This window comes from Leucoraja erinacea, chromosome 5 (assembly GCF_028641065.1).
Source record: "Leucoraja erinacea ecotype New England chromosome 5, Leri_hhj_1, whole genome shotgun sequence".
Taxonomy (NCBI): Eukaryota; Metazoa; Chordata; class Chondrichthyes; order Rajiformes; family Rajidae; genus Leucoraja; species Leucoraja erinaceus.
Window position 1 is genome coordinate 20,776,236 of NC_073381.1, and position 14,447 is coordinate 20,790,682.

The 14,447-nt window shown below is 43.2% G+C and overlaps 1 protein-coding gene across 1 annotated transcript in view; it reads right to left on the bottom strand.

The window, feature by feature from the left end:
- Window positions 1-14,447, bottom strand: part of LOC129697023 (potassium voltage-gated channel subfamily KQT member 5-like) — a 218,881-nt gene that overhangs the window by 11,642 nt on the left and 192,792 nt on the right. Inside the window, exon 8 of the mRNA XM_055635219.1 lies at window positions 7,489-7,565. Within this exon, the coding sequence (XP_055491194.1) occupies window positions 7,489-7,565 (77 nt within the window). The remainder of the gene's footprint in view (window positions 1-7,488; window positions 7,566-14,447) is intronic.

The window sequence follows — 14,447 nt, forward strand, 5'->3', positions numbered from 1 at the left end:
TAGCCCCAAGAGCCATTTCTAACTCTCTTGAATATATCAAGAAGAAAGGCAAAGCGTTGCCACTTGTTTGCCTGACTTCCCATCAGCTTCTCAACATGCTGGGCTCTCCGCTGAACTCAGCGGAGCTTCCCAAAGTCATATGACAGTGGACGGCCTGGCCTGCGAAACTGCTGGCTTGAGTGAGCACAACTGGAGTGAGGGAGAGAGGAGAGGCGTGGTGTGGTGAGGGTGGATGCCAAGAGTGCTGGACTGGTGCTTAAACTACGAGCACCTTCCTGAGGTTTGGCTGAGGTTACATGAGGAACTCTAGTTGTGCTCCATTCTTTGGATGTACCAAGATGCCCTTTGCCCCACCAGTATCTTTCTCAGTCCAGAGGGAAGCGCTGTTGGCTTAAAGGAGTTTGTATGCTGTTTAGAAATAATCTGTGGTCGGTGAGCACCATGTTTATGCTCCACACAGGACATCTCTTCAAACACAAACAAAGTAACATCCCTAATAGTTCACATTGCCTTCCGTTTGATGATGGTAAAAGGTACATTCTAAGGTTACATTAATTGGACGGCTTGCCGAGGCATGAATTCCAGCCCGGCTGAGAAGCAGCCACTAAAGTGAGGAGTTGGCAGGCTTGGTCACCGCCTCTGTTCTCCAGTGTGGACTGGTGCTACCACACCCAGCTTCTTCCAGTCCACCTCCAGCCTCATCCTTCCAGCCTTCATCAGAGCTTCCTATAGATGCCCAAAGTCTCCCCCAGCCTTCTCCAATATCTCCAGTGAACCGGGTCTACTAACTACAGGGAGAACCCTTGTGCTCCCCAGCGCCCTTCCGAGGAATGTACTGGTGGAGATAATGTACATGCAATAGCACCCTGCTGACTACTTAACATCTCGCCAGTCAGTGGAGGATCTGCTGCATTGCTTTCAAGGTTCCTGATCAACGAGGCTGAACAGGCACAATGTGTTAATTTATCCAATATTTCAAGGTACGTACAAGCTACAATATAAAGGATGGTGGAGTTGGCTACAGAACACAAGGCGGTCAAACGTGGACTGCATATGCTCCAAGATGCTCAGTTAAGGGACGCACATGTGTACATGTACAGTATCTACTGCTGTATTTATGCTTTCAGTCTGCTCTGCTAATTCTCTCACGGCATACAATACCTTGTCCCTTACTAATCATGATTGGTACATTCTTATCCAAATCATTGATATAAACAACAAACGCCATGAGCTCAACACCAATACCTGTGGCATACTTGCAGTCACACACAGCCTGCCACACACAACCTGCTTCCATCCATAAAGCCAATTCTGTATCCATGTAGCTAGCTCTACCTGGTCCTCATGCGATCTGTCCTTCCAGAGCAGCCTACCATGCAGAACCTAATCAAAGGTCTTGCAGAGGTCCATATCATCCATGGTTTTGCCCTCATCAACCTTTTTGATTGCTTCTTCAAAAAACTCAAATTAAATTTGTAAGACTGGATCTCCCACATACAAAACAATGCTGACTATCCGTAATAATTCCCTGTAATAATTTTTAATCAGCCTCTTTCTTTCTGTCAGTTTCTTAATTGTAATTTCTCACTTTTGCTTTCTGTTTCCAGCATATGTGCGTATATTTTAAGATGCTGCCTTGAGGTGGAGCTGCCCCTTGCGCCCCTCCCTTCTTGTTTTTAACTAGAATAATGTTAACCATGTTATGTTTGCCTTCTTTGGAAGATTCCACATTTCAATAATCAAACTATTTGCTTCACTGGTTTACAAGGATTTACAGAAGATTTATTTACGAGGATGTTGCCAGGACCCGAGGGCCTGAGCTATGGGGAGAGACTGTGTCGATTGGGTCTATTCCTTGGAGCACAGGAGGACGAGGGGTATTTTTATAGAGGTGTATAAAATCATGAGAGGAATAAATTGGGTAGATGCACATAATCTCTTGCCAAGAGTAGGTGAATAGAGGACCAGAGGACATAGGTTGAAGGTGAAGGGAAAAAGATTTAATAGGAATCTGAGATGTAATGTTTTCACACGAAAGGTGGCGGGTGTATGGAACAAGCTGCCAGAAGAGATAGTTGAGGCTGAGACTATCCCAACATTTATGAAACATTTCGACAGTTACATGGACAGGACAGGTTTAGATGGATATGGACCAAATGCAAGTATGTGGAATTCATGTAGATGGGATATGTTGGCCGTTGTGGGCAAGTTCGGCCGAAGGGCCTGTTTCCACACTGTAAGACTCAATGACTCTATGGTTGTGTGTAACCACTAAGATGTGAGAGATGATTGGAAAAAGGTGTTTAACCCAATACCCTGCCAATGGTCAAAGATACAAAGTAAAGTAGTAGAGAAAGAGTTAGAAAGCTGCAGGTGAGTCACTCCAGGTACCAGGGAATAGTTATACCATGCCTTGTGAAATCAGTTAAATAGCAAATTGCCACTGATTAAGTAGGCATGATCACATAGATGATCACATCAAATAGTGCAGTTAAGTCAACAAGTTAAAGCACTTTGGAGTTTTAGATTTTCAAAGCCCCTCAAACTTGTTTAGAGCAAGGAGATCAAATACCAAGCAGCAATGAAGAGCCCAGACTGAGGTTTACTTTGGGAAGAATCACAGGGAAAGTCAGAAGAGATGTTTGGATGCAGTGTTATTAGAAAGGGAAGGACATAACCATGAGGATAAGACTACAACATCAATTAAAGAGGAATTGGGCAACTACGGAACAACGTCTGATGGAGATCTGCCAAGTGTTTTCTGTTCCACAAGGCCCCTATTGTGCAACATTACAGATGACAAATCCTCGACCTGTCTGCTTCTCGTGAGCAATCAGCGTGAATCAAATGACAGAAGTTTCATGCCAAATGCAACACTTTGCGAGCATGCAGAATGCACAAAAGTCAAGTTGAGGAGTGCAGTTAAACTCTCACATTCCTTGCCGGCAGCCAATGTGTGAACATCCTCTGCAGTTAGTGAACAGTTCCCAGTGAGAGATTCAGCCCCACCTAACGGGGCAACATTTCACTGTCAATGGTGAAAGATTTGCTTTTCATGACACCCACATTTGCCCACAAACATTCGTTGAGGTTTTGACTTGTTAATCATTTCAGTAATACACTATTTAAAGTTTTAAAAAAAAGATTACAAATCTCCAATAATAATGGAATCTGAAAGAAAAATTAGACTCCACAGTAGTTAATAATAATTTTTAACACATGAGAAATTGTCAGGATATCACATGGTTAAAAACATAAAATAAAAATATATATACACAGAAACTAGCCCTAACTTCTTCTGGTGAGCTTCCAGTTTACTGTGCAAGGGCATTAGGGTTTTATGTAGTGTACATTTCAATGTCAGCATGTTAACATGGAAGACTGGGACACAAAGGCAACAAAGCTCTGATTCCACATTTATCTGCCCATGTGTGCTTCATGGATCAGCTGGTCGATTCACACTCGGAATTGCGAGCGCTAACTGCTAACTCTTGCATAAAATCCGAGCAATGGGATTCATGGAAGGATCTGTGTGGGTTTCTAGAGTCATTGCAGGAACCCTACCGAGCACTGTTCACATAACTGGAAGAGCCTCTCGCCCCATGTCTGCATTGGGGAGATTTCGAGTACCGAGGACCATGCTGAGAAAAGGCAGTGACCAAAGTCCATCCCAGCTATTCAGGATCTGCAGGCAGCAAGCAATAGTGGGGGAAAGGAGGAGGTAGGAAAGGAAGGGATGGGGAGGAGAGAGAGTGGAAGAAGAGTGGGGGAATGGAAAGCCGAGGGGAGGAAGGAGAAGGAGGGAAGGCAGAGCAAACAGTTAGAGGACAGGTAGTTGTATTTAAAGCCCCTTCAAGAGGTCAGGAGAGGATGAATGAGCATGCAACTGCTGTTAGTGGCATTCCCAAAGACCATGTGAGCAGATACTGGATACCTATATTTCCGGGAGGTGTATATCCTGAAGAGCCTCTGTTTATTATTAAGTGGCTTACTGGGAAGTGAGGGGAGATAGAGGAGCATTTTAAAAACTGACCGATGCACCAAACAGTTTGAGCAATCATGTCCCAACAATAACCCTTCCTCATTCCATCTACCACTTTCCACCGAAACCTTGTATTATTAAACAGTGGTTAAGTAATAATGCGAGGGAAGGGCTACTCTCAATGATGTGGATCCATGACCTCGTCTCACGACAGACTATTCCTAGCATGAGGGATTATTTTCCTGTTGGTATATCAGCTCTTGCTGAAGATGCGGTGGTGAGCTTTCCAAAGTGACCACGTGGCTGACTATAAAAGGATGATTCATCATCAGGAGCTGCAGAACACAGGACAATTTGTGAGGTGGGTGATGCGGAATTATGGCCAACACTTGGGCTTTGGCTGTGGGCCTCAGTGCAGTGGTAGCCCCTGGACAGAGGGCACCCAGTGACAGCCACCAAGTCTCCATGCCCTGTGTCTGTGAATCACTGTGCGAGGCCAGGACCATTCCCTTCAACACCAGTACATGGAAACCCGGCCACATTCTCTCCTTGCATGTACCAGCGGGCGAACTAGTCACTGGACCAGATCAATTGAAAAGTGGATTAGACAACAGGCATCTTTTCAGTAAGTTAGCTGGATAATGAAAGAGCAAAGGTAGGGGGAGTGGTGGACGACAGCTTGATCTTCCTGGCTTATCGCATCACCCTGCGTCTTTAATGGGGAACTACACTAATTTCCAGTGAGATATAAAGAGCTGAGAACCCGAATATAAACAGTGAATGTCTTGCACAGTTTCCCGCTATTTGGTAAGAGGGAACAAACCTGGCGACAGTCTCTCCTTGGTCTTTTCTTCAGGGTTAGTTGGTAAAAGGAAACAGAGTCAGACAGAAAGTGATAAAAAGAAACAATCATTGAACAATTCCACGCACTGTAAAGTCGTCACAACCACCAGCCTCCCAGCTCACACCAGGAAAGTATCACACTTGTCAAACCCACTTGCAGAAGCTGGGGCGGGTTAAGCAGTGGTCCATCCATACCAGCAGTGGAGAACGGAGAGTCAGAGTTAAGCCCAGCAGCCAACACAGGAGCCAAAGCGGGAGGCACTCCAGGAAGCAAAGATGGTGCTCAGCATGTTGAAGGGCAGAGCGTGCATGCTCTAATGCTGCACTCCTGGGGGGAGCTGTGTAACCCCATTACTTTCAACCTTCACCTCCCTCTTCCTCTACCTTACGCCTCTCCCTCCTATCCACCCCTTCTTCATCTGCTTGCCCTTCTCTTTTCTCTCTCTAATTTGTATTTTCCCTATATATGTATGTGTGTGTGAGTATGTGTATGCACGTGTGTGTATGTGCATGTGTGTATGTGAGTGTGCATGTTTGTGTAATGGTATGCATGTGAGTGTGTGTGTGTGCTTGTGAGTGTGTATGCATGTTTGTGTGTGTGTGTGTGTGCATATGTATGTGTCTCGGCATGTGTGAGTGTGCGTGTGTTCATGTTTGTGTACGTGCATGATTCTATGTGTGTGTGTGCATGAGTATGTATGTGCGTGAGTTTCTTAGTGTGTGTGAGTTTGTGTGTATAAATAAGATAGACTCCCTCCCCAGAGTGCAGATATTGCCAGAAAAGCTCTTAACTATCATCTTAAACGTGTGCCATGCATGTGAAATGAAAGAGAAATGGTGTTGGCAGGATCCAGTTCTCCCTCTCCTCTGGCTGCCAACATGTGCAGAGTTATGTCATGATACTTGAACCATTTACTCATCAAAGGACAGATTAAGTTCATGCAAAACTGTCACAAAGCAGGTGACTGATCGCTGGTGCTTCAAATGCTCCTGGAGTAGGATTAGAGAGCTCTCTCTCTTAAGGGGCTGTCCCACTGCGGTGACCTAATTGGCGAGTTTAGAAGAGTTTAGGAGAGCTTGAAAAAATGTCATGTTGAAGACCTCCTTTGACCTCCTTCGACTATGTTGAAGACTAGCTTCGACTAACTTCGGGAAAATTGGACACCGAATAGTGGACAGTGAAGACGACCTCCTTCAATCTCCTTCGACCTCCCTTCAACTATGATGAAGACTATCTACGTTCAACTACCTTTGACTACCTTCAACTACCCTCGATTACCTATGACTAACATGCCGACCTACTACGACCTACTATGGACTAAACCTACGAGTAAAAAAAGTATCGATTTTTCCATTGCGACCTTTTTTTTTCTCTCGGGCATTTTTCAGCACGTTGAAAAATACGCTGCGACCTAGCTGAGACCTCGAGTACACGGGGACTACTCTCGAGCATGAAGGAGAGTCACAAAGACCTCCTACGACCTCGTGTCGACCATACTGTGAGTATGAGTCGAGGGCAAACTCACCAGAACTCGCGGATTAGGTCGCCCAAGTGGGACAGCCCCTTTACTCTCTCTATTTTGCCCCATCAAAAACTCCAGGGACCAGTAAAGTGCATTGAATCCCACAAACCTCCGGCTAATTCAGAATGGAGTGGGCTGGATAATGGCATATGTGCATCGTGCCGAAACATTGTGGACAACAGAAGTTGTGCCTGAAATGCACAGAAGACCAAATCTATCAATTATTTTTGATGAGAATCGGTTCAAATTCTAATTGGTACTTTTTAAGGATTTAAAACAAAATCTAATAAAAACAGAAATTGCTGGAAACACTCAGCAGAGGAGGCAGCAATTGTGTGAAGAGAAACAGAGGTAATATTTCTGGTTTGAGACCCTTCATCAAAGAAATGTTCACCCCGTTTCTCTCTCCAAACATGCTGACTGTCCTGCTGGATGTTTGCAGCAATAACAGTTTTCATAAGTTCACAAATTAAAGAATCAGAATTAGACCGTTTGGCCCATCAAGTCAACTCTGCCATTACAACGTGGCTGATCTATCTTTCTCCCCCTCAACCGGATTCTCCTGCCTTCTCCCATAACCCCTGACACCCCCTTTTTATTTCTGATTCCCAAGATTTGCACTGTTTTTGTTTGATTTTGGTTTAAAAAGTCTTAGGATTTGAAAATAAATATTTTGCACGTATCCCTTTTAACTCTGCTTGTCTGGCAGGCAGTGGGTTTTCCAGGGCAGGGGTGACTGGATCCTACCAATGATTGCTCGGACAGCTGCAGCTTCACAGAAACACATGGAATCAGCTACAAAAAGCAAGGGATAGCCACAAGCCGGGAGACGGACGCCAACATAACAACATCAGCTGCCAGTTTTGTACCTACTTTGCACGGCTGCAGATATGCAAGGCGTTCAAATGTGGCTTCCAGGTTGCTATGGAAACCGAGTTCTCATCATCAGCAGCATAACTATGCCACACATACTACGTGCAGATGTTTACATACAGAGAAAATAAACAAGGCCAGGAAGGAGGGGGAAAACGAGGGGTAGAAAGTAAAACAAAAATGGAAAAGAAAAGCAGATTAGTGAAAGCAATCCCAATGATTGGTGCATTCATGATCAAAGCACTTGATACATGCCTGAGTGGAGACAGGATACTCTCATAGAATCGCCAGGTGGCCCCCAGGTAAGTCCGACTCCCGTCGGTGGAGTAAAACCGCCAAGCAGCCTTGGGTCAAAGGGCGAAGATGTTCGGGGTAGGAAGAAGGCACAAAAGAAAATCAGCAAGTCAAACAGGCCAAAAAGAGTGGTGGCTAAAAAAAAAATCACAAGACAATCCCTGGAAGAACTGGTTTCAGATCTGGTGTTTTCATAAATGGGAATGGTAGCGGAAGAGAATTCACTCTCACACTTTAACTTGTCCCAGTGTGCTACTAAATATTGTCAAATTATCTTTTAATTCAAATACTACAACAACTGAGCAATAAATAAATCAAGTTGCACTGCAAATACAAATACTCTTCTTTTCTGTGTTAAACAAGTATTTTTAAGAGGTGTTAGCTCACATAGAGTCACAGATACATACAGCATAGAAGCAGGCCCTGTGGCCCAACTCGTCCATCCCGACCAGGATGCCCCATCTAAGCTAATTCCATTTGCCTGATTTGGCCCATAACCTTCTAGACCTATCCTTTCCATGTACCTGACCGAATGTCTTAAATGTTAACTGTACGTGGTTCAACTACATTCTCTGGCAGCTGATTCCATATCCCACCTATTAAATCTTTTCCCTCTCACTTTAAACCTCTGCCCACTAATTCTGGATTCCCCTAGCCTGGGAAAAAGACTCCGTGCATTCACCCTATCTATTCCCCTCATGATTTTGTACACCATTATAAGGCCACCACTCAGCCTTCCACACTCCAAGCAATAAAGTCGTAGCCTGTCCATCTCTCCCTATATCTTAGGCCCTCAAGCCCTGGCAGCATCCTTATAAATCTTCCAGCTTAATGGCATATATTCCAGAGCCAGATGAACAAAACTGATCACAATACTCCAAGGGCGGCTTCACCAATGTATTGTACAACTGTAACATAATGACATCTTGAGGAAATGCGATTCCTCCTAATGGATAAATCAGACCAATTCGTAACGAGTTGGTCTCCATTCGTCGTTTTTTTGGAATCATATGGTGCAACACAATTGTAAAAGAACTGTTTCAGGACTGGACGAGGGTTGGTCAAGATTATAAATAATGATCTCCTTCTCTTTTTTATTTTATTTTCTTTTCTCTATTTTCTCTCTCAACTTTCTTCATTTACTCGTTTTCTTTCTTCACACACTATATATTTCACATCTTTCTATTCTTTACTATCTAACATCTTTTTCTTATTCTAATCTTTTTTCAATGTAACAAAAAAAAAAGAAGTTGTACATAAAATGTATTATGAAAATATATATTAGGCACTTTGGTGCCATATGACTGTACTTACTTCTAATAAAATAAAAATAAAAAACAAACAAAAAAAAACTGTAACATAATGTCCCATCTTCTATACTCAAGTTAGACACAACATGCTGGGACAGGCAGCATCTCTGGAGAGAAGGAAGGATGATTTTGGTTCGAGGCACTTCTTGATGCCCAGCACAGAAAGGTCTTCCTTCACTGACCCTGCTAATGCTCTTCTTAACACTTAACACTCAAATGGTCCTCTACCATTAGAATCAAGTGATTTATATTGGGAACAATTTTTAGAGAGATAATGTTCCGTGGATACAAGTTCGTGCATTATATGAGAAGAATTAGGCCACTTGGCCCATCGAGTCTACTCTGCTCTTCAATCATGGATGATCTAATCCCATTTTCCTGCTTTCTCCCCATAACCCTTGACACCCGTTCTATTCAAGAATGTGTTTATCTCTGCCTTAAAAATATCCACTGACGGCCTCCACAGCACTCTGTGGCAATGAATTCCACTGATTAACACAAAGACTAAAGTTCCTCCTCACCTACTTTCTAAAAGAGCGCTCTTTAATTCTGAGGCTATGACCTCTGGTCCTAGACTCTCCAACCAGTGGAAACATCCCTTTCACATCCACCCTATCGATGCCCTTCATTATTCTGTAAGTTTCAATGAGGTCCCCCCCTCAATCTTCTAAACTCCAGTAAGTAGAGGCCCAGCAATACACTTTCTCTGAGTTTAAGGATAAGAAAAGGGGGAAGTCTTTTAGGACCGAGATGAGAAAAACATTTTTCACACAGAGTGGTGAATCTGTGGAATTCTCTGCCACAGAAAGTAGTTGAGGCCAGTTCATTGGTTATATTTAAAAGGGAGTTAGATGTGACCCATGTGGCTAAAGGGATCAGGGGGTATGGAGAGAAGGCAGGTACAGGATACTGAGTTGGATGATCAGCCATGATCATATTGAATGGCGGTGCAGGCTCGAAGGGCCGAATGGCCTATTCCTGCACCTATTGTCTATGTTTCTATGTTTCTATGAAGTTAATTAATGATCACTGGGGAGTATTAGGAAAGATTACTGCCAAGCAAGCATCTGTGAAGGGATAGGAGGAAATCTCTATAGAGAGCTGCGAATTGCCACTAACATCCCAGACAGGAATTAACATGTCATGCAGTTATGAATTGTAAGAAAATGATTTAAATTGTAAAAGAAAAGACTTGGTCGAATTGCGTTTGTTGTGATCTTTTGCTGTGGAGAACACTGGGACAGGAAGCCAATCAGGTCCTCAGGATAGAAGAAGGGTCTCAACCCGGACACCACACATTCCTTCTCTCCAGAGTTGCTGCCTGTCTCGCTGAGTTAATCCAGCATTTTGTGTCTATCCTCAGGTCAGTCTTGCAACTATTCTCCTTTACCCGTTTTCTCCCTTAATTGCCCTGCTGCCCTAAGCCAACTTCATTATGACAGCTTCCTCGATTCCCACCATTCACTCACTGTGTGTGGGGCAGCATCTTCCGAACTGCCTGGTTGTAATTGACTCCGCTCCAGGGGAAATGCTTGTTCTCCATCTACCCGGCCAAATCGCCTAATCACCCGTAACACTGCAATAGATCTCCCATTATACTCGAGGGCAAACAAGCTTAGCCCAAGAAACATGCCCTTTCTTTTTAATCAATTTCCTCCCCGGCAGTGAAAGATGATCCTCACTGATGCTCCCTGCTGTTCACCCCGGACACATGGCGCTCCGTTCTGCAGCAACGTAAAATAAAACGGGACACCGTGTCGCTGTTGAGGCGGGTGTTTCACGTTGGAATGCTGGGGAAAGCTCAAGTTCGTGCAGGAATGCTCTGAAGTCTGAGTTTCACACTTGGCAGCCTCCACCGACCGGCCACCAGTCACTACTTTCAACTCACTGAAGAGGGATTTTTAAAGATTAGCATCTGAAGAATGGGTCATTGTATTCCAAAGGGTCTATGGAAGGATTGGAGAAAACCTTTGTCGATACATAAGGTCATTGAAACATAGAAACATAGAAAATAGGTGCAGGAGTAGGAGTAGGCCATTCGGCCCTTCGAGCCTGCACCGCCATTCAATATGATCATGGCTGATCATCCAACTCAGTATCCTGTACCTGCCTTCTCTACATACCCCCTGATCGCTTTAGCCACAAGGGCCACATCTAACTCTCCCTTAAATATAGCCAATGAACTGGCCTCAACTACCTTCTGTGGCAGAGAATTCCACAGATTCACCACTCTCTGTGTGAAAATGTTTTTCTTATCTCGGTCCTAAAAGACCCTTATCCTTAAACTGTGACACCTTGTTCTGGACTTCCCCAACATTGGGAACAATTTTCCTGCATCTAGCCTGTCCAACCCCTTAAGAATTTTATAAGTTTCTATAAGATACCCCCTCAATCCTCTAAATTCTAGCGAGTACAAGCCGAGTCTATCCAGTCTTTCTTCATATGAAACTCCTGCCATCCCAGGTCATGTGATAGGAGCAGAATTAGGCCATTAGGCCTATCAAGTCTACTCCGTCATGAATCATGGCTGATCTACCGCTCCCTCCTAACCCCATTCTCCTGGCTTCTCGTCATAACCCCTGACACCCGTACTAATCAAGAATCTTTCTATCTCTGCCTTAAAAATATCCACTGACTTGGCCTCCACAGCCTTCTGTGACAATGTATTAACTGCCTTCCACCACCAAAGTTTAACCCACAAGTTATTCCCTTCATCATGTATCTGTACACAGTTCATGGCTCGATTGTAATCATGTAGTCTTTCTGTTGACTAGTTAGCACGCAACAAAAGCTTTTCACTGTACCTCAGTACACGTGACAATAAACTAAACTAAACTAAAAATGAAACTAGAGTTCTGTTAGAAGTAAGTTGATTAAATGAGAAAGAATAATTCATTGTCGGAATACTCTCATGAAGGTACTGTGTTTATTAAGTCATGAAGATAAGTGCTTTCATGAATTTAAACTTCATATGAATATCAGGGTGAGTGAATATGAAAGTGCTAATGACCAAAATGTTCTGGAAATTGTGCCACTTTAATCACACAAACATCAATAACAAAAATAAAAAGGTCTGATTTGTATATTTAATATAATTCTTGACTCTGTGGGGTGCTTTAAAGGTACCTTATTTCTCTTGCATCCAACTTAGAAATGGTTGTGCTTACACTTAGTTCTATAGCCTAGCATAGTTGCAGATAATATTTGCATTGGAGTCTTGAACCTGGAAAGATTACACTAGGTTTTATTTTACCTCTGTCTTGCCTGAGTCCTGGTGTGTTAGTAACTTAAGAGTTTAATGATTATTTTTTGGCACTTATTACCTATCCGAAAATCTCCTTCAAATGGGGCTTTCTCATGGGGCGACTTGACGCAAGAGGTAACCAGAGTTGAACATCGTGGGAACCTCGTACGATATCCGTACGGCATTCGTGGACCACCGTGGCGCTAACGGCAGGTACTCGTGTAACTTGTTGACTCGGGAGTAAATTCAAGCAAGCTTGAATTTCTCCAAGAGTGACTTGTACACTTGTGGTTGAACATTGAAACATTATATGGACGTAGTGGCCAGTGCGATATCCGTAATAACACTTGCGTTTACCGTGGGAACTCCTGTGAACGGTGAACCCGGAAGCTGGACAGAGGGGACAGAAGGTGAGCGGTGAGTGGTGACCTGTGTTCTCACAAACTTAATTCATAACCTGTCTTTTTTTAATGCATTGACTAATACATCACTGTGATTCGAAAGTATACAGATAGGACATATGGAGTGCCGCGTGCAATGGGAGCACAGCCACAATTCCGTGCTGAACAGGTAAACAATTGTCTTCTGTGGGATTGAATTTAAAAAATAAAGATTTGCATCCGCATATGGACATCAACTTATTCATGAGTTATGTTAATGAGATTCAAGAAAATAACTATAATCTTTAAAAGGGACTTTACTGAAAGGTCCCGCATTTTTATGGTCCGTGAGAAATTTTTCACATGTACTTCTTAATTTCCTTCTAGAGACACTCACCATCACCACTGATGTTTACAGAGCAGCAGCCTGCTAGAATTCCATCGGTGCCTTTTGTTTACAGAGAGGGCAGTGCACAAACACCATTTCAAGAAGGGGCAGATGGTTTCGCTGACGTCAATTAGTCCAGTTATCCCTCGGACGTTGAGAATTATTTATGTAGTCTTTAATCGTTTGAGTTTTAGTTTATTTTAGTTGTTGGCCACTCACCATTTTGTGTGACATCTAGAGTCCTTTATAAATGTTTGTATGTTAATGTGTGTTTTTTCCTCTTGGGCATTACTTTGTTTCTGTTGGAGGCTCCACATTTTATTATAGCCTGAAGTGTGATAAAGCTTTTAACTCAGCAGTTTGATTGTCAGTGCTTGTTTACCTCATTGTTATATAAATATATTTTTTACTATCAGATTGATGTCTGCAATTCTTCATTAACACATCACTACAAGATGAATGTCTCTAATGTTATAATCCCTCTCATGCTGAAACACAAAATAGTTGAAGGGAGGTGATATAATCCAATTTTCATTCTTTTTCATTTTTGAGTGTTCATTTGTGCCACGTGATGATTTAACAACACTTCACAGTTCACAATGTTCATTCAAGATTTAACGGGAAAGCTCGGGAGACGGACAAGTCACTCGCACAAATAACAGAAATGCCGAGTACCCGTGGGAACTCTTTATCTACCCCCCGTTATATCGTGTGATATCGTGCTAGACCACGACCACTTCACTCTGGTTACATCTTGCGTCAAGTCGCCCCGTGAGAAAGCCCCATTAGTCTCCCAGTGAAGGTACTCCCCTTTTATTGCATGTGAATGGAATTATCACCAAACTATGCAATCATCACCAAACATTTCCACTCCTGACCTCATGATGGAAGGAATATGATTGATGAAGCAGCTGAAGATGGTTGAGGCTCAGACATAGCCATGAGGAAGTCCTACAGTGTTGTCCTAAGACTGAGATGATCAGTATTTTTGTTTCTGCTTGGTATGTATTTTGCCAGTGAGGAATATTTTCTCTCAGGTTTGTCGGGGCCCCTTGATGTCAATGACAGCCTTTCCTCACCTCAGCTTTATAATCAATTGCTTGTTCGCATTTGGAACAGAGATGTGATGAGATCTGCAACTGGGTGGTCCAGGTGCGACCCAAACTAAATATCTATACGTGGGTAACTCTAAGTGAGTAATATGTTTTGAGTCACTGTACATGAGCACTGCTCTCAGTCACTGTGTATGAGTCATTGTATATGTGTTATTGCATGTGACTCGAAGAACGTGACTCAATAAACATGACTCACTGTTGTTAACTCAGTCCAAGAGTCCTTATATCACCCTGCCTTGCTGTAGTGTTGCAGATATTTTTTCTATTAGTCCTTGATTCTTCACCATTGGAACTATTCAATGAATCAAATCTGTCACAGAGGCACCAGACTTCTTTAAGAAATACGAATGCCTTTGCAGAGACATCTTTCGTTTTTTATTTGCCTCTGCCTTGCCTGGGTCTCTGGGTCTGGACAGACCCACACCAGGGACTGACATCTTCAACATCACTCCCGTGCTGCAGTGTGATTCAGTGTTGGACCTACCTGAATGGATT